Here is a 19,440-nt window from a genome sequence, read left to right as displayed (position 1 = left end):
CCTGAACTTGTGAGGATAACAGCACTAAGACTTTTTCTAAAATGTTTTATGAGATTGGAGAACACATTAGGAAGGATCTTAGACCAGTCCTCCATACAGCGTCTTTCCAGATCCTTGATATCCTTCGTTTCACTTATGGACTGCCCTCTTCAAAACAAACCACAGGTTTTCAATGGGGTTCAAGTTTGGAGACTGAGATGGCCATTGGCAAATTATGATTTTGTGGCCAATTAACCATTTATTTGTGTATTTGATGTGCGCTTGGGGATATTGTCTTGATGGAAGATCCACTTGCGGCCAAGTTTCAGGCTCTTGGCAGAGGCAACCAGGTTTTTGGCAAAAATGTCCTGGTACTGGGTAAAGTTCATGACGCTGTTGACTTTAACAAGGGCCCCAGGACCAGTGGAAGCAAAAATGTAGCCCAATAACATCGAAGATYCACCACCATGTTTTACTGTAAGTAGTTTTTTTTCTCTTCTACTTATAGATTCTCATTTAGACCCCAAACCCACCACTGGTGTGCGTGGCCAAAGAGCTCTATTTTCATGTTATCCAACAAATGTAAACACCAGGATTTGCTAAATGACATTTGCACTTGGATTGGAACCGGTGCTATGGTCAGATGACATGAAAATAGAGCTCTTTGGCAACGCACACAAGTGGTGGGATTGGGGTCTAAATGAGAATCTATAAGTAGAAAATAACCCCATACCAGCTTCAGAGTTCTTTATATGAGCCATTTTTGTACAAATCGTGACAATCGTTTTTGACCACGTTCATGCATTATTTTTCAACCCAATGAAGACCTGTCATGGTTCAGCCTCCACTGTTTAAATGTATGTGTTGGCAAGGGATGAGAGACTGCACTGAGCTCCTGAGTAGATGGGGTCACTGCAAGATTCATTATTTTCTCTGATGTTTGGTTTCGAAATATAAAATTGTACCCTTGGCACTTATCAGATCTGGCTATATTGTACTTTGGCAGTTATTTCTTAGATTTCTATATCAAAAGAAAAGTTGAACTATTTTATAATAAATCTTATTTTCACATTCCTTCTAGTACCTGCATGCCATATCCTATAAATCAATCACATTTTTTTACATACATCAGCCTTTGAAGTGTCAGGAAAAGCATTGCCAACTATAGTCCTAAATCACTATCATTTTAAATATTGGCTTTTTAACACTCTAATCACTGTAATTTCTGTCAAATACGATATCATTCCAATGGTACATTATAGTAGCATGTGTGATCATAGGCTTGAGCATATGGGCTACTTTGAGGAGAGTGTGGAGGAGAGGAGGAGGAGGAGGGGGGGAGTGCCTTAAATGGCCAGGACATGGGAGACAGACATGGTGGAGGAGGCAGGCAGATAGAGAGAGAGAGGSAGAGACTAAAAAGAGAGCGATATAGAGGGGGGAGAAATCAGAGGGAGCAAGAAGTTCTTCTGCCTTTACACAAGATGTGACTGAAATGAAAAATCAAAACAGGGTTTAGATCTTTTGTATATTCATGTCTTGTTTTAACATATCTCAAACAGTATTGTAGTTGTCATTTTGTAAATTGCATGTGGGCTTATGTTAGCATTTTTTTTTGCCATAAATACATTTTTTCTATCTGTGAGAATATATAGTAGGCTAGTTCTTGGACATGGCATTGTCAGGATGGTTGATGCTCCTCGTGGGGTGTTTRGGGGCTCATATATATCCAGTCTTGGGTGCTAACAATCTGTACCACCGCTATCATAGAAGGATTTGCTATATGCCTGACTGCTTCCATGGATATAATAGCTACAATGGGTACAACATGGGATATCATGGGCCAGGTGAGTGCTACAATACACTCCACACTTCTGTTGTTATGTTTACCCTTGCATGGGCAATACTGCCTATAAATGATATCTCAGTGGGTTTATGTCATATATGGCAAAGCCTGTTACACTATTGTTGGTTTTGAGTAATTTTAACTGAATGAAAATATACCTTATGATTAAGAGGTCATCTGGGTCAAGCTTTCCCCTATATAATATTTTCATCCAGATCATTAGACCAAGCCTGAACAACTCTTCCCATCATTTTCAGTTGGATGACAGGTGTACTATTGTGCACTCTACTAGGATCATGTTTTATGTTCTGTCAGCAATGCAGAGGAAGTCTCAGTGTTATCAGTCTACTCCTACTATGGAGATGGACTGGTGCCCTTGTGTGTAGCCCGGCACTGCCCACATAACTCCAGGAGAAGTGGAGGCTTCCACTTATCAGTGGAGAGACATGAAATATGCATGTAGAAACCCACGTTTAGTAATGCTAACATAAATATGACATGACTCCAGTTGTAAACTTAACAGGTCTTGTCACTATAAAAAATTACTAAACACTTTCAGTTTGAGAGTTACTTCAGTGCAGCTCTGGAAGATGGTCAAACTCTGGTTTATGTGAATGGGTCGAATATCTTACATGCAGTACATCGTCCTATATCTGGCTGCATGAGTCAGGTGCATCCTAATTTGTATTCAAACTACACAACTGAGAATCAGCTAGAAATCCATGTCGATTTCATGCTTGGAGAAATACCAAAGCTAAACTATTTTTCCATGAATAGTGAAAACTGGCCTAATGGCTACTGGCCTTATGGCTGCTGTAAGCCTGTGGCTGCTGGGGCTTTGGGACCATGCTCTGTGGAATCATGTTCTAGACATGGAAACCAGCCTAGAGGGCTTTTACAGTATGCCATGGTCCACAGGGAAACAGCGCCACATCTTTGGAGTGATTTCATTAAAAATCAACCAGAAACAGGCTGCATGGACAGAAAAGAGAGCACCCATCTGCCTGCCAGCTTTCCTGGATGGAACTGAGCTGACGTTTGGCAGCAGTTTGGAGTTAAACTGGTATAATGTGTAGAGGATGTACTCTGTCCCAAAACACCATCTTAAAAGATGCCTCCAATGGGAGTGGATGGGTTCATCTATAGACAGAACTAAAGATGAGGAATACTGGTGGTGTAGGATGTACAGTACAGTAAGGACTGAAATGGTTGCATGCTTCTCTAACCCACTGCACAGTGCACACTATGGCTTGGCTAAGTGTTTCTGATTATACAGTATTTCAATCTGTTCTGTTGGGGTTACAAGCAGCAAGGCCAAAAATAAATATTCATAAAATCTCCCCCTCCATTGTGTAGGTATTGTAACCCCCAGGGGAGGGCTTCTGTTCCCTCCCAGAGTCCACTGTGATACATTTTGTTCTGGATGTGGTCACAGGCTGTTAGTGTCTATCAGGCTGCTTTCATGTCAGACAGACATCGCTGGGGTGCCGTGTAATGACGGCAATGGAGCTCACCAGTGCCAGTCCAGATCCCACATAGCGTGCTACCAGGGCTCTGGGAGGGGGGGGGGTTCTCTGGGCTCTCTCCTTCTGGTACTGTGCCTCTGGATCTCATTTCCCCCTCCATGGCTCCAAGTGCATGACAAGAGAAAGATTGATCATGTTAGGCACAGTTAAGTCKCCACTGAAAAAGGGGATGTGCCAGCATGACAGTGTAATAACATTAGCACACAATGACTACATTATTGTTCCAATTGAGGAGTCTATTATTGTTATGAGGGTTTTTATGTGTGATGAATGTTCATTATTGCTGAATATTACAAAGGASAAATAGATCATGAAAAATGTGGGATTTGCCTTCAGTAACTCGAGTAGTGCATAACACATGACTTCACAATTGAATATTGTTCCCAATGCAAAGCGCAACACAATGACATAATTAAGTGATAATGCCCTCGAAGACCGTGTTTGGAGYATATATTGGCACGGGTGWTTTTAGGCCCAAGACAAAGTCGAGGCCCAGCAAACCGTGCTGATATATCCTCCAAACACGGGCTTCYAGGGCATTATCACTTTTATACAARGGGTTACCAACATATTAAAATAATGATTTATATATTTTAATTGAAAAAAATGTTTTGATTAATGTATTCTTATTATTTTTATTTGATTAATTTATTCATCCTTCCACAAGATATAGTCCTGACACAAATCTAGTGTTGCTACCCACGCTGGCTGGTTGTTCGTTCTATCGGTTCGGTTGCCAGAGTTGCGACTCAGTCATTAAGTCTTTTTTTTCTGTGTCTATGGATGGTACCCAGTCGTTCGTTCTAAATGTTCTATTGCCATACTGGCTGGCAACGTTCTTGTCCCTTTCTTGTTAGCTAGCCAACTACGGCTAACTTACAGTTACGTCAAACAGTGCAGCCAGAATAACAACAAAGTAGCTGCTTTTGCATTTGTTTGAGCTGTTTTCTGGTGACATTTATTTGGATACATCAATAGAATACACCTGGCATAGAAAATGTCCTCTGTTGTTCAGAGGAGCTAGCCAACAACACAGCTAACACAATCACCTCAGACTGAAGCTGGGAAGACTGCAAACTAGCTGCACTTCGTTTCGTTTGACCTGTTTTCTTTTGACATTTCTTTGTGTATATCCATAACAATTATGCTGACTCATGAATTCGACTGGCTGAGAAAAGCTGCCTACCTGTCTGTTTCATCCCGACACCTTCATTTCTTTGGGACAGCTGGAAACCAAATTTGAAATTTTATTTTTTTACCTTTATTTAACTAGGCAAGTCAGTTAAGAACAAATTCTTATTTACAATGACGGCCTACACCAGCCAAACCTGAACGATGCTGGGCCAATTGTGCACCTCCCCATGGGACTCCCAATCACAAGTGATACAGCCTGGATTCGAACCAGGGTGTCTGTAGTGACACCTCAAGCACTGAGAAGCAGTGAAGCAGCACTCAGGAGCCTACAATGTTTCAAATGTCAGAGATACAGACTGCAAGATTTATACAAATCTTCGCTATTTAAAACCAATTGCAAGTCTAAAAGAAATGGAAGATAATGTCTAGATGCTTTTTATAGTGGATATAAAGTTTAGAAATAGTCTGGCTGGGCTGATGAGACAGTGGATTGTGCAGTCAGATGGAACCGAGTAGATAGGCATTTCAACGTCATAACTTTAGCCAGTGGTAACTTGTGGAATAGACACCGGCTGGAATTATTATTATTATTACTATTATTATATTTATATATTTTTAACCTTTATTTAACTAGGCAAGTCAGTTAAGATCAAATTCTTATTTTCAATGACAGCCTAGGAAACAGTGGGTTGACTGCCTTGTTCAGGGGCAGAATGACAGATTTTTACCTTGTCAGCTCGGGGATTCGATCCAGCAACCCCAGTGCAGTTTTAACCAATCAGCATCCAGGATTAGACCCACCCATTGTATAATAAGAACTAAACAATGGGAAGAGGATAATATTATAGAAACTTGTCTACTAAGTCTTCCCTATCTTTCCTCTTGTTTAAAAAACACATTTTTTCACAGAGGTTAAGCTGAATTCTTGAAATAGTTTCTTCTRGAAGATAAATTCTCTGTGAGTGGACTTACTGAACTCCTCTGAGCGGCACATAACTCACTCTGCCTTAGTTATTTAAACTGGCCACAACCATCAGTCATTTTATGGTGTGTTACTTATTGTACAGACAGTCAGATTGGCCGGAAACTGTTCACATCATAGTGATTCACAAGCCTAATGTAAGGACTGTACGAAACTTCCGACATACTGAATGTTACCAGTCAAAAGAGAACGGTTCACCTCTGATCTCACTGGTGGTCAGTTATGGCTGGCGTACGATTATTTGTTAACCCCTTGCATGAGCTATAAACTGGAAATTAGTTGTTAACATTTTGAAATGACATTGCAGAAAGGACAAGTAGTATTTTATTCCCCTGTTTAGTCTCCCTGATAAAGAACATCTGTCTTAATTTGTTTATAATCTCAGTGTTTGGTGGAATGTCTATGTTTTGTGTACTTCGATTTGGGTTCCCAAATGCTCCTGTGACATGTCCCTGAGACTGATAGAGAGAGTACAGGAATTTTTATTTGGATTTAACTGTTCAGTAGTTGTTACCACATGGAGGATTTGTTTGTTTGGGCACTAGGGCACTGGCGGAGTACTTGTACCCTCATCCATCTTACTCCTTCCTCTTGGAGGGTGACAGGTAACCTTGCGGTTAAGCTTATTGGGCCAGTAACCGAAAGGTCGCTGGTTTGAATCCCCGAGCTGACTAGGGGAAAAATCTGTCGATGTGCCCTTGAGCAAGGCACTTAACTAGGGCTGGGACGATACCAGTATTGCAAAAATGTTTCCATGTCAAAAATAAAACACGAACAAGGGCTGTTTCCCTGAAGAAGTTATTAAGTTTTGTGTTATATTTCCTTGCCATGATACTAACGAGTATCGAGATACTGGTATCGTACCGGCCCTAGACTTAACCCTAAATGCTCTTGTAAGTCGCTCTGGATAAGAGAGTCTGTAAAATGCCAAATGAAAAATGTAGGAGCGTATCTTTCTCCTAAAGCTGAGTCTAAATTCCTGTCTCAGCACATGGAAGCTTTCTGGAGCTGATTCTTCAGTGGTACCTTTCTGATAATGAGACAACCTTTAGGACAATTGCTATAAATTCCCTTCCTCACTCTGTGTGTGTGTGTGTGGTGCGTGGCCCTGCAGATATTGATGAGTGCCAGGTCTATAACGGGGGCTGCCAGCACAGATGCGTGAACACCAGGGGCTCCTATCACTGTGAATGTAACCCAGGCTCTCGACTCCATGTTGATGCACGCACCTGCATCGGTGAGTAACAACAGCACCCAGTGGACAATTAACCTGATAACCCTATGTTATACAACATCATCATGATATACAAACCACAAACATATTGTGTCATTCTAGTCAGTAGAAGCTTTTGGAAAACCCAGGGCCAGGTAGGAGTTAGTATAGGCCTGAGGAACTACATTATAGAAAGGTCTGAGTTTAGTTGAAAAGCCAATACTTCTCTACATTTCCTTCTGTCAGTGTGGTATTTAAAGTCTTAGGCAATCTCATAGAGGCCGCTGGCCTAACTCCGTGTGAGATCCACTTACTCTCCAGCTCTCTTGCCTGTGTGTTTACGTTGTACCTGTAACTTGTCTCTATCATCGCCGAGATGCACGACTCAGCGTACAGCCCCAAGGCTTTTAAAAACAGCTGTTAGCACATGAGTATAAACTCAATCTCAATGCACACAGCAAGGAATGTACACAGGGCGCCTTCTCTGACATTGAGAATGGAAATGTATGCTGCTTTTCTTGGCTTTGGCACAATGTATAGGATATGAGTATAGGAATGAAACAGGATAGATAGGGGGACCCTAGTGTCACTGAGTTATGTGATGGCTGCAGTCATCATCCACAGTGGATGATGACTGATTGCACTAATAATCACAATGCACATGTGAACTGTCTCAGGGGTGATGCTTATCTGTGAGTCTGCATATCTTTCTCCTGACAGAGGTCTGGGAACTGTGCTCTAACACTGGATGGGATGGATACTGTACATCCCTCTCTTGAGAGAGAGCGAGAGAGAGAGATGCATACCAATAGGAAAGGAACACCAGATGTCTTCCCATATCAATTCAACATATCAGTCATTTTTTCATATCCAGTTCATGGCTTTCCAGGAGAGGTCCACCTAATCAAGCAGYTGGATGCATACTGTGTCCAGGCAGTGTAGTTGATGGAGGGATCTAAGAGTTTCAGATGGTGGATAGGCTCTAGTCTGTCCCTCACTTTAACAAAACACCATGAAACAACACCTGCTGTTAAAACCTCTACTTAATGTTCTCCCAGAGAACCAGGTCAAGCAGAGACATGCTATGGCTGCATGGGAGAGACAAAGAGATGTAGAAAGCAGAGATCAGTCAGTGAGCTGGCTCTGGCTTCAACTCATCATCTCAGAGTTTCCTTCACCACTGAGGACCTTCCTTCCGCTGTCTGTGTGATTATTGGCCCTTCAGGCCTGTTGATGGCTCTTTACTGGGTCAAAGAGAACAAACCACTGAGGTGTTTAGCACAGTGTTTGTGTTGGTAGCACTTCTGAGCTTGCAGCCTTTCAGAAAGAGCAAAGGATGCAGAGTAAAGGGTAGAAGGGTTACTGTGAAAATGCAATGGTTCTCCTCCCACAATATAACAAAAATGTATTGTATCTGTCTGTCTGTGTCCAGCTGTCCAATCATGTGGCATCAGTAATGGAGGATGTGAGCATTTCTGTGTACAGCAGTCCCCTACTGCCTTCCGCTGCCGCTGTAGAGCCAACTACGTGCTTGCTGACAATGGAAAGCACTGCAAATGTGAGTGTACCCATCCTCTGGTCTTTCTACACTACTATGCACCCAGCAGCATTCACATACTCACTCACAGATGAATAATCTATCCGAGCACTTGCCAATTACTGAAATTCCCTCCATGTGAAAATAACATTTCAACCAATTAAATACAAATAAGAAATAAGCTCCCACGTCACATTTAATGGCGTTTCCTTTCACTCTCCCAGTGTATCGTTGGATCTCAGGTCTGACATGGGAAACTGCAGATGAAGTATGTTTGGTAGAAAGACTGCATAGCGGGCAAGTTGACAGAGTGTGATGTCACATTTTATTGTAAACATATGGTTTTCTCTTTTTCATCACAATATAGGCTACATTACTGATCGTGAATGCACACTGAGTGAAGTGCACACTGTCTTTGGCTGAAGTAACCACGAGTGCAGAGAGAGAGAGCAGCTTTCTGTGCATGTTGAGTGACAGGCAGCTAAGAGAGAAAGCAGCCTGATACAGACATGAAACTAACTGTGGATAACCATGCTTGCAGGAGCGTAAAGCTGTAACTATACAATTGCAACATGTCTAAGTAATGGATAGACGGAGAGGGGAGAGTGTAGGCATGATACAAGCACGACAGCATCTAGAGAGTTGAGGGAAGGGTATTTGTGAATCCAAGGTGTCCTTTTGAAGGGTTTGTCATAACACTATAGATTCATAGCTGCCAATAGTTCATGTCCAACAAAATGTCGGAGGAAGGGTAAGTTGGACTTCCATTCAGGAGATGAGACGTTAAATTAGTGTGAATACAACCCTGATTTGAAGTGTTCACTCGTCTTTCCTGTTTTCTCAACATTAGTTAACATTATGCTCTGACAGCCCAAGACTCAGACATGGAATGTCTGGCCCTCTTCTCTTTCTCTCTCTCTCTCTTTCTCTCGCTGAGCGCTGAGGTGGACTAGTTCTCTCTGAGGGAAGGAAGATTATAATTACTGTCTTTTAGACGCTTTTACGTTGTAATGGTTGGCCAGGACCAGCTTCCTCTAATTTCTGCAGTGCTGAAGCTTCTCACTCCAGCTGCTGTAGTGTACAGGACAGGCAGATACAAGTTAAACGCACTTAAATATGCAGAAAAATACTCAGCCCAGTGTAGAGTTGGGACCTTTGTCTTGAGTAGTTGTGTCAGTGTGTATTCAAAGTACTTCTGCATTTTCGATAAATGTCCTCCCCCTTCACACTGATTTTTAAAAAATTGAACCTTTATTTAACTAGGCAAGTCAGTTAAGAACAAATTCTTATTTACAATGACAGCCTACCCCGGCTCAGCCCGGACGACACTGGGCCAATTATGCGCCGCCGTACGATTATATTTGTTAGAAATGTAAAATATTTTTCAAGATAAAGTGCTGTCAACATTAAACGTTGTGCGTCTCCTATGTTAAAGTGGAGAATCCATGTCATGATAAGAATGGCGGCTGCCAGCAAAACTGTCTTGTTGATGGTGGCAAGACCCACTGTGACTGTAGAAATGGGTACAAGCTGGCAGAGGACAGGAAGACCTGTGAGGGTAAGATGTCCACCTGTTGACTACTGCACTACTGTTCATACAGGGTCAATCATGTCTCTGTATTTAATAGATCCGTATATACTCTTTGTTTATCTGTCCCAGATATTGATGAGTGTGAGTCTGAACAGACGGGATGTGCTCATGGCTGCCACAACATCCCGGGCTCCTTCACCTGTGTGTGTGACACTGCCTACGAGCTGGGAGCAGACGGACGCCAGTGCTACCGTGAGTTTGGCTCCTATAATCATCATCATATCTTTGCCTGTTTGAAATTATCTGAAATGTACAAAATGTTTCAATCAGAAGTAATGGGAGAGTCATCTCATGTTTCTATGACAGGGATTGAGATGGAGATTGTCAACAGCTGTGAGAGCAACAATGGAGGCTGCTCCCATCACTGCCAGCACTCCACTGGCGGCCCTGTCTGCAGCTGTAACCAGGGTTACCGACTGGAGGATGACCTCAAGACCTGTGTCGGTCAGTCTAGAGACTAACCTTTACCATTCAGAGATGAACCTTTAACATTCAGCTCAGCTAAGATCAGTCTAGAGACTAACCTTTATCATTCAATCTATAGACTAACCTTTACCATTCAGAGCTGAACCTTTACTGCTCAGATCAGTCCTTTACCATTTAGTCTAGAGACTAACCTTTACCATTCGGTCTAGAGACTAACGCTTTACATTCGGTCTAGAGACTAACCTTTACCATTTCGGTCTAGAGACTAACCTTTACCATTCGGTCTAGAGACTACCTTTACCATTCGGAATCTAGAGACTAACCTTTGCCATTCGGTCTAGAGACGAATTTTTTACCATTCAATCTAGAGACTAACCTTTACCATTCGGTCCTAGAGACTAACCTTTACCATTCGGTCTAGAGACTAACCTTTACCATTCAAATCTAGAGACTAACCTTTGCCATTCGTCTAGAGGACTAATCTTTACCATTCATTCTAGAGACTAACCTTTACCATTCAATCTAGAGACTAATCTTTACCATCGGTCTAGAATTAACTTTACCTTTCGGTCTAGAGACTAACCTTTACCATTCGGTCTAGAGACTAACCTTTACCATTCATCTAGAGACTAATCTTTACCATTCGGTCTAGAGACTAACGCTTTACCATTCGGTCTAGAGACTAACCTTTACCATTCGGTCTAGAGACTAACCTTTACCATTCAATCTAGAGACTACCTTCACATTCGGTCTAGAGACTAACCTTTACCATTTCGGTCTAGAGACTAACCTTTTACCTATTCAATCTAGAGACTAACTTTGCCATTCGGTCTAGAGACTAATCTTTACCATTCATTCTAGAGACCATTCAGCTCAGATCGGTGTTGGTCAGTCTAGAGATTAATCTTTACCCTTTAACTCAGGTCAGTTTAACATGTGCCTGGTTTGTAACATATCACAATATCATGATCATCCAAGTAATGCTTTTCATTGTGTGTGTTTTGTTTGGCAGACCTGGACGAGTGTGGAGAGGGAAGTTCATGCTGCGAGCAGGACTGTACCAACTACCCTGGGGGCTATGAGTGTTACTGCACAGCGGGGTACCGCCTCAACTCAGATGGATGTAGCTGTGATGGTATGTTCACCCTCTATAACCTTAGAATAGTGATCTAGTGGGGCACTCATTATACAATACAATATATAATACATGTATTATACAATATAACTGTTGAACCTGGAATGCTTCCAGTTGAATAATATGTGCATGATGCTGTAACATTTGAGTCATGTTTCAAATCAAAGTTTATTTGCCACGTGCGCCGAATACAACAGGTCTAGCTAGACCTTACAGTGAAATGCTTGTTTGATGAAAAGGCAGTGTATTCTTTGGTTTTCTGTACATTGTTTATTACATAATAACATTTATTCAACTCTAAATTTGCCATTTATATCAATTAACATGACTGAGGAGCAGTGTTTTTGTAAGTGACTGGACTCTGGACTGTGTGTGTGTGTGTGTGTTGTGTAGATGTGGATGAGTGTCTGGCGGCCAACGGTGGCTGTGATCACACATGCCAGAACACCGCCGGCTCCTTCCAGTGTTTCTGCCGCCAGGGCTTCCGTCTGGACGAGGACCGACGCTCCTGTCAACGTGAGTTACACCAATCAAATTAAATGTTGTGGCCTAGGGCCACAGCACCATCACACTCCATGTGGACATCCTGGTAACCTGTTACTCTCTCTCTCTCTCTCTCTGTTTGTCTGTCTCTTTCTCTGTCTCTCTCTCACTCTGCAGCGCTGGGGAATACAGTTGAGGCCCTGTCTAGTGGGGGCCAGGATATTGTGGGGACCCTGGCTCAGCCCCAGCTCGCCCTGCTGCAGGACTACAACCAGCCCCTGGAGCGCTATGATGACTATGAGGATGATGATGCTAGAGAGCTGCTGGCTGAGAGCACGCTAGCAGAGAAATTTGGTGAGCCACTGAACCCTTTGGGCCTGTATCTTATTATCTCCGTGTCTGAGCAACAGGAGGTAGACTACCAGACCTCCTTATTTGCTTACTAGTTACTTGGCAATTAAATACCCCACAGCAGGTGGCAAATTGGTTAGCCTCATATTCTGAGGCTGTTTTTTGTATACCTCTGTAGTAATGGGGAAGCTTATAGACTGTGGCAGGGGGCTATGGCAGAGAGCCATAGGATCTGTTTTGTGTTGTTCCTTGATTTATTAATGTGAAAACAGTAATCAGTATTGTATTATTTAAGGTCATCTCACCAGGGGTTGCTAGGAAGAATTTAGTTGAAGATTTGCAAATCCCTAACCACAAGCAGATATTTTTCTAGAACGTTATAGTCAGTAATCTCTTCTGTCCTGTGTGCAGTGTGTCTGAACAACACGTTTGGCCATGACTGCAGCCTGACCTGTGAGGACTGCTCTAACGGAGGGCTGTGTGGCCCAGGGAGAGATGGATGTCACTGTCCCGATGGATGGACAGGCCTCATCTGCAACCAGAGTCAGTATATACACACAGTGTACACAGACACTGCACTCTCAACACAGTAAATAATACATCTGATCAATATTATGTCTGTGTGTTTCTCTGTGGAACGACACGTCTCTTCCTGTATAATGGATAAATATATAACGTTTTATTCTATTCTAACAGCTTGTTCCGAGGGATCCTTCGGCAGGAACTGCTCATTCCCCTGTAAGTGTAAGAACGGAGCCACCTGTGACCCTGTCAATGGGAACTGTCGCTGCCCACCTGGGGTCAGTGGAGACATGTGCCAGGATGGTGAGTAACTACTGGTTAACAGATACTGTACATACAAAAAAACATGCTCAGTTATTCAGACACTATTGAAACGTTCAGTTGCCTGATAACAATATCTTGTTGTCTGTAGGCTGTCCTAAGGGCTTCTATGGGAAACAGTGCAATAAGAAGTGTAACTGTGCCAATAACGGGTGCTGCCACCGCACCTACGGAGCCTGTCTGTGTGACCCTGGACTCTACGGGAGGTTCTGCCATCTACGTGAGTCACTCACACTGCTGACCCCTCACCTCTAATCTCTACCTACACTGAGTGTACAGAACATTAACAACACCTTCCTAATATTGAGTTGCACACCTCCTTTTGCCCTCTGAACAACATCAATTCATCGGGGCATGGACTCTGCAAGGTGTCGAAAGCGTTCCACAGGGATGCTGGCCCATGTTGACTCCAATGCAAGTGTTGAGCGTGAAAAACCCGGCAGTGTTGAAGTTCTTGACACAAACCGATGCGCCTGGCACCTACTACCATACCTCGTTCATAGGCACTTAAATATTTTGTCTTGCCCATTCACCCTCTGAATAACACACATACACAATCCATGTCTCAATTGTCTCAAGGCTTTAAAATCGTTCTTTACCCTATCTCCACCCCTTCATCTACACCCTGCTGGTCATCTATGAACATTTGAACATCTTGGCCATGTTCTGTTATAATCTCCACCCGGCACAGCTAGAAGAGGACTGGCCACCCTACAGAGCCTGTTTCCTCTCTAGGCTTCTTCCTAGGTTCTGGCCTTTCTAAGGTGTTTTTCCTAGCCACCYTGCTTTTACACCTGCATTGCTTGCTGTTTGGAGTTTTAGGCTGGGTTTCTCTACAGCACTTTGTGACATCAGCTGATAAATACGTTTGATTGATTGAAGTGGATTTAACAGGTGACATCAATAAGGGATCATAGCTTTCACCTGGATTAACCTGGTCAGTCTATGTCATGGAAAGAGCATGTTTTGTATACTCAGTGTATATCGATAACATTCAGGTCTTATTCAATATATTTCATGGTATCTCCTTCCCTATCCAGTGTGTCCCAAGTGGGCCTTTGGACCGGGCTGTTCAGAGGAGTGTGAGTGTGTCCAACAGAACACTCTGGAGTGTCACCGTCACCACGGCACCTGCGTCTGCAAGCCCGGTTGGCAAGGCAATGCGTGCAGGGAAGGTCAGTGGCAGGAAAAAGTTATGATCATCTTCCTACATCACACACTGTTCTGTAGCTGCAGATGCAGCCCTTTACATCACACTGTTCTGTAGCTGTAGATGCAGCCCTTTACATCACACTGTTCTGTAGCTGTGGATGCAGCCCTTTACATCACACATCACACTGTTCTGTAGGCTGTAGATGCAGCCCTTTACATCAAACTGTTTCTGTAGCTGTAGAATGCAGCCCTTTTCATTTTCACACACTGTTCTGTAGCTGTAGATGCAGCCCTTTACATCACACTGTTCTGTAGCTGTAGATGCAGCCCTTTACATACACACTGTTCTGTAGCTGTAGATGCAGCCCTTTATTTACATCACACATGTTCTGTAGTGTAGATGCAGCCTTTACATCACACTGTTCTGTAGCTGTAGATGCAGCCTTTACATCACACTGTTCTGTAGCTGTGGATGCAGCCCTTTACATCACACTGTTCTGTAGCTGTGAGATGCAGCCCTTTACATCACACACTGTTCTGTAGCTGTAGATGCAGCGCCTTTACATCACACACTGTTCTGTAGCTGTGGATGCAGCCCTTTACATCACACGTTTCTGTAGCTGTAGATGCAGCCCTTTACATCAACTGTTCTGTAGCTGTAGATGCAGCCCTTTACATCACACTGTTCTGTAGCTGTGAATGCAGCCCTTTACATCACACTGTTCTGTAGCTGTAGGATGCAGCCCTTTACATCACAACTGTTCTGTAGCTGTAGATGCAGCCCTTTACATCACACACTGTTCTGTAGCTGTAGATGCAGCCTTTACATCACACTGTTTGTAGCTGTGATGCAGCCCTTTACATCACACCTGTTTCTGAGCTGTAGATGCAGCCTTTACATCACACTGTTCTGTAGCTGTAGATGCAGCCTTTTACATCACACTGTTCTGTAGCTGTGGATGCAGCCCTTTACATCACACACTGTTTCTGTAGCTGTGGATGCAGCCCTTTACATCACACTGTTCTGTAGCTGTAGATGCAGCCCTTTACATCACACACTGTTCTGTAGCTGTAGATGCAGCCCTTTACATCAACACTGTTCTGTAGCTGTGGATGCAGCCCTTTACATCACACACTGTTCTGTAGCTGTAGATGCAGCCCTTTACATCAACACTGTTCTGTAGCTGTAGATGCAGCCCTTTACATCACACTGTCTGTAGCTTAGATGCAGCCCTTTACATCACACTGTTCTGTAGCTGTAAATGCAGCCTTTACATCACACTGTTCTGTAGCTGTATATGCAGCCCTTTACATCACACTTGTTCTGTAGCTGTAGATGCAGCCCTTTTAACATCACACTGTTCTGTAGCTGTAGATGCAGCCCTTTACATCACACTGTTCTGTAGCTGTAGATCAGCGCCCTTTACATCACACACTGTTCTGTAGCTGTAGATGCAGCCCTTTACATCACACTGTTCTGTAGCTGTAGATGCAGCCCTTTACATCACAACTGTTCTGTAGCTGTAGATGCAGCCCTTTACATCACACACTGTTCTGTAGCTGTAGATGCAGCCCTTTACATCACACTGTTCTGTAGCTGTAGATGCAGCCTTTACATCACACTGTTCTGTAGCTGTAGATGCAGCCCTTTACATCACACACTGTTCTGTAGCTGTAGATGCAGCCCTTTACATCACACTGTTCTGTAGCTGTAGATGCAGCCCTTTACATCACACTGTTCTGTAGCTGTAGATGCAGCCCTTTACATCACACTGTTCTGTAGCTGTGGATGCAGCCCTTTACATCACACTGTTCTGTAGCTGTGGATGCAGCCCTTTACATCACACACTGTTCTGTAGCTGTAGATGCAGCCCTTTACATCACCACGTTTCTGTAGCTGTGGATGCAGCCCTTTACATCACACTGTTCTGTAGCTGTAGATGCAGCCCTTTACATCACACACTGTTCTTAGCTGTAGATGCAGCCCTTTACATCACACTGTTCTGTAGCTGTAGATGCAGCCCTTTATCACACACTGTTCTGTAGCTGTGGATGCAGCCCTTTACATCACACTGTTCTGTAGCTGTAGATGCAGCCCTTTACATCACACACTGTTCTGTAGCTGTAGATGCAGCCCTTTACATCACACTGTTCTGTAGCTGTAGATGCAGCCCTTTACATCACACTATTCTGTAGCTGTAGATGCAGCCCTTTACATCACACTGTTCTGTAGCTGTGGATGCAGCCCTTTACATCACACACTGTTCTGTAGCTGTAGATGCAGCCCTTTACATCACACTGTTCTGTAGCTGTAGGATGCAGCCCTTTACATCACACACTGTTCTGTAGCTGTAGATGCAGCCCTTTACATCACACACTGTTCTGTAGCTGTAGATGCAGCCGTTACATCACACTGTTCTGTAGCTGTAGATGCACCCTTTACATCACACTGTTCTGTAGCTGTAGATGCAGCCTTTACATCACACTGTTCTGTAGCTGTGATGCAGCCCTTTACATCACACACTGTTCTGTAGCTGTAGATGTAAGCCCTTTACATCACACTGTTCTGTAGCTGTGGATGCAGCCCTTTACATCACACCACTGTTCTGTAGCTGTGGATGCATCCCTTTACATCACACTGTTCTGTAGCTGTAGATGTAGCCCTTTACATCACACTGTTCTTGTAGCTGTGGATGCAGCCCTTTAACATCACTGTTCTGTAGCTGTGGATGCAGCCCTTTACATCACACTGTTCTGTAGCTGTGGTGCAGCCCTTTACATCACACTGTTCTGTAGCTGTGGATGCAGCCCTTTACATCACACTGTTCTGTAGCTGTAGATGCAGCCCTTTACATCACACTGTTCTGTAGCTGTGGATGCAGCCCTTTACATCACACACTGTTCTGTAGCTGTGGATGCAGCCCTTTACATCACAACTGTTCTGTAGCTGTAGATGTAGCCCTTTACATCACACACTGTTCTGTAGCTGTAGATGCAGCCCTTTACATCACACTGTTCTGTACTGTGGATGCAGCCCTTTTGTAGGGATTTATGTGTCTAACTTTCCTCTCCGCCCCCTCCTCAGAGTGTGACCCAGGCACGTTTGGCCCAGGCTGTGAGAACAAATGTGAGTGCCCGCTCAGAGTGTCTTGTGATCATGTGACCGGCAGTGCCAACGCTTGTGCCCGGCTGGTCGCCTGGAGACAACTGTGATCAAGGTAGGTTGTCCTGTTGGTCATATGGGAGGGCATAATTCTCTGATGTCATGGGTCACTATGTAGGATTATCGTATGCAGCCTATCTTAGTAAGACTACCATTGTCTCTCCGTCCTCTCCTTTAGACTGTCCAGAGGGGAGGTTTGGGCCAAGTTGCATCAGGCCTGTGACTGCTCAGGGGCTCCATGTGACAGAGTGAGTGGCCAGTGCCAGTGTCCTGCAGGAACATCAGGAAAACGCTGTGAGAATGGTAAGAGAACAATCAGATCATTAAGTTGAGTTTATTTTATCATGTCACCACGACAACTATGTCAAAACATTGTGATATATTGATGTTGACGCTAACTCATACTCTTTATTTGTGCTATAGTGTGTGTGAAGGGCTTCTGGGGTGCGGGATGCCGTGAGGCCTGTCCAGCCTGTGAGAATGGAGGAGTGTGTGACAAACACAACGGGACGTGTTCCTGCCCTCCTGGGTACATGGGCAGGCTCTGTCAGAACTGTGAGTATGAGTGAGTCAATGGAAGAACTGTGATCAAAGATTCTCGTGGTAGTTGTGGTTTAATTTTAGAAAGAGATGTTAAAAGATTGATGAGCTTGTTGTGGGTCATTAAAACATCAACCACGCCACATTCCCCTCCGTCTGAGGCACAGACAGGTCATAAACACTGTTTTCATCAGGCGTGTTTTCACAGAGAAGAAAATGTTATTCTTGTGTAACCAGCGGTTTCTTGTTAAATGCCGTCAGATGCTTGCATGTCACTTCGACCAGTGTCATGGGAACTTACCGTACGGTGTTCCAATATATGTGTTCACAGTATGTAGAGTATGCGTGACTCTTTGGCTCACAGTGCTATCATACAGTATAGTTCTACCTTTGGTCACAGTCTATGTATAGATATGTGTGACTCTTTGACTCACAGTGCTATCATACAGTATGTAGAGTATGTTGACTCTTTGGCTCACAGTGCTCATACAGTATGTAGAGTATGCGTGACTCTTTGTCACAGTCTATCATACAGTATCTAGAGTATGTGTGACTCTTTGTCACAGTGCTATCATACAGTATTAGAGTATGTGACTCTTTGGCTCACAGTGCTATCATACAGTATCTAAGTATGCGTGACTCTTTGGCTCACAGTGCTATATACCGTATCTAGAGTATGTGTGACTCTTTGACTCACAGTGCTATCATACAGTATGTAGAGTATGCGTTGACTCTTTGGCTCACGTGCTATCATACAGTATGTTTGTGTGCTGTAGCATGTCCGACAGGACGGTTTGGTGTTGGATGCCAGCTGCGCTGCCTGTGTGAAAACAGCGGGCGCTGCCACCCTGTCACGGGCCGTTGCACATGTGCCCCTGGCTGGGCCGGACACAACTGCAGGAAAGGTAGAGTGGGTGTGGCACTGAACACAGTCTCGAATAAATACAAATAAATAAATATAGCTTACGCTCACTGAATGTAAACTGTTCAATTAAAATGTCTCCTGTTTGTTTTTTCCATGGCAGCCTGTGACGCCAGGCACTGGGGGGTGGACTGTGCTGAGAAATGTGACTGTAAGGATGGTGATGGGAGCTGTGATGCGGTGACGGCCAGTGTAACTGTGAGGCCGGCTACACCGGGACACCAATGCTATGACAGTATGTGTGTGAGAGTCCTCAACCAAAATATCTGATATCAGGTGTTTGTGGGTTGTTTCCTTTCAGTCTAGTCTTAGTACTGAGACAGAACAATAGCAGACTATCTCAGAGCACACACCTATCACTCCCAACTGTACTTTTGTTCATCTGTGTCTCAGAGTGTCCAGTGGGCTATTTTGGGCTAGGCTGTCTGCATCACTGTCAGTGTGAAACAAGGCACATGTGACCATGTGAGCGGAGCCTGCACCTGTCTGGTGGGCTGGACTGGAACCTTCTGTGAGAAACGTAAGAGACCTCCAAAATCTCTCTAAACCTTATCCAGAACCCAAACTATAAATCGTATCCATAGACTGAACTGTATCTGTAATTCATTCAATTAGCC

The 19,440-nt window shown here is 43.8% G+C and overlaps 2 protein-coding genes across 2 annotated transcripts in view; both read left to right on the top strand.

Moving 5' to 3' along the window:
- LOC111975964 (multiple epidermal growth factor-like domains protein 6) overlaps positions 1-19,440 on the top strand; it is a gene marked incomplete at its 5' end in the record, with an annotated part of 101,321 nt that overhangs the window by 67,337 nt on the left and 14,544 nt on the right. The window contains 12 exons of the mRNA XM_070442920.1: positions 6,582-6,704; positions 8,113-8,238; positions 9,653-9,775; positions 9,878-10,000; positions 10,115-10,252; positions 11,247-11,369; positions 11,763-11,885; positions 12,030-12,206; positions 12,615-12,746; positions 12,900-13,028; positions 13,138-13,266; positions 14,087-14,221. Of these exons, the coding sequence (XP_070299021.1) occupies positions 6,582-6,704; positions 8,113-8,238; positions 9,653-9,775; positions 9,878-10,000; positions 10,115-10,252; positions 11,247-11,369; positions 11,763-11,885; positions 12,030-12,206; positions 12,615-12,746; positions 12,900-13,028; positions 13,138-13,266; positions 14,087-14,221 (1,581 nt within the window). The remainder of the gene's footprint in view (positions 1-6,581; positions 6,705-8,112; positions 8,239-9,652; positions 9,776-9,877; positions 10,001-10,114; positions 10,253-11,246; positions 11,370-11,762; positions 11,886-12,029; positions 12,207-12,614; positions 12,747-12,899; positions 13,029-13,137; positions 13,267-14,086; positions 14,222-19,440) is intronic.
- LOC139028827 (multiple epidermal growth factor-like domains protein 6) lies at positions 17,250-19,243 on the top strand. Its single transcript, XM_070447207.1, has 6 exons — positions 17,250-17,407; positions 17,540-17,664; positions 17,785-17,916; positions 18,678-18,806; positions 18,927-19,021; positions 19,217-19,243. The coding sequence occupies exons 1-6, from the start codon at positions 17,250-17,252 to the stop codon at positions 19,241-19,243; spliced, it is 666 nt and encodes a 221-aa protein (XP_070303308.1).

This window comes from Salvelinus sp. IW2-2015, linkage group LG1 (genome assembly GCF_002910315.2).
Source record: "Salvelinus sp. IW2-2015 linkage group LG1, ASM291031v2, whole genome shotgun sequence".
Lineage (NCBI taxonomy): Eukaryota > Metazoa > Chordata > Actinopteri > Salmoniformes > Salmonidae > Salvelinus > Salvelinus sp. IW2-2015.
Note: the sequence above shows the minus strand (reverse complement) of the source record. Positions and strands in the feature narration are given on the sequence as shown.

Bases quoted from the DNA above. Each gene is read 5' to 3' on its own strand.
- LOC139028827 (XM_070447207.1), top strand. From the start codon at position 17,250: ATGTGTCTAACTTTCCTCTCCGCCCCCTCCTCAGAGTGTGACCCAGGC. The intron at 17,665-17,784 runs GTAAGAGAACAA...TTTGTGCTATAG, and splicing joins AGGAAAACGCTGTGAGAATG to TGTGTGTGAAGGGCTTCTGG. The intron at 19,022-19,216 runs GTGAGGCCGGCT...TCTGTGTCTCAG, and splicing joins CGGTGACGGCCAGTGTAACT to AGTGTCCAGTGGGCTATTTT.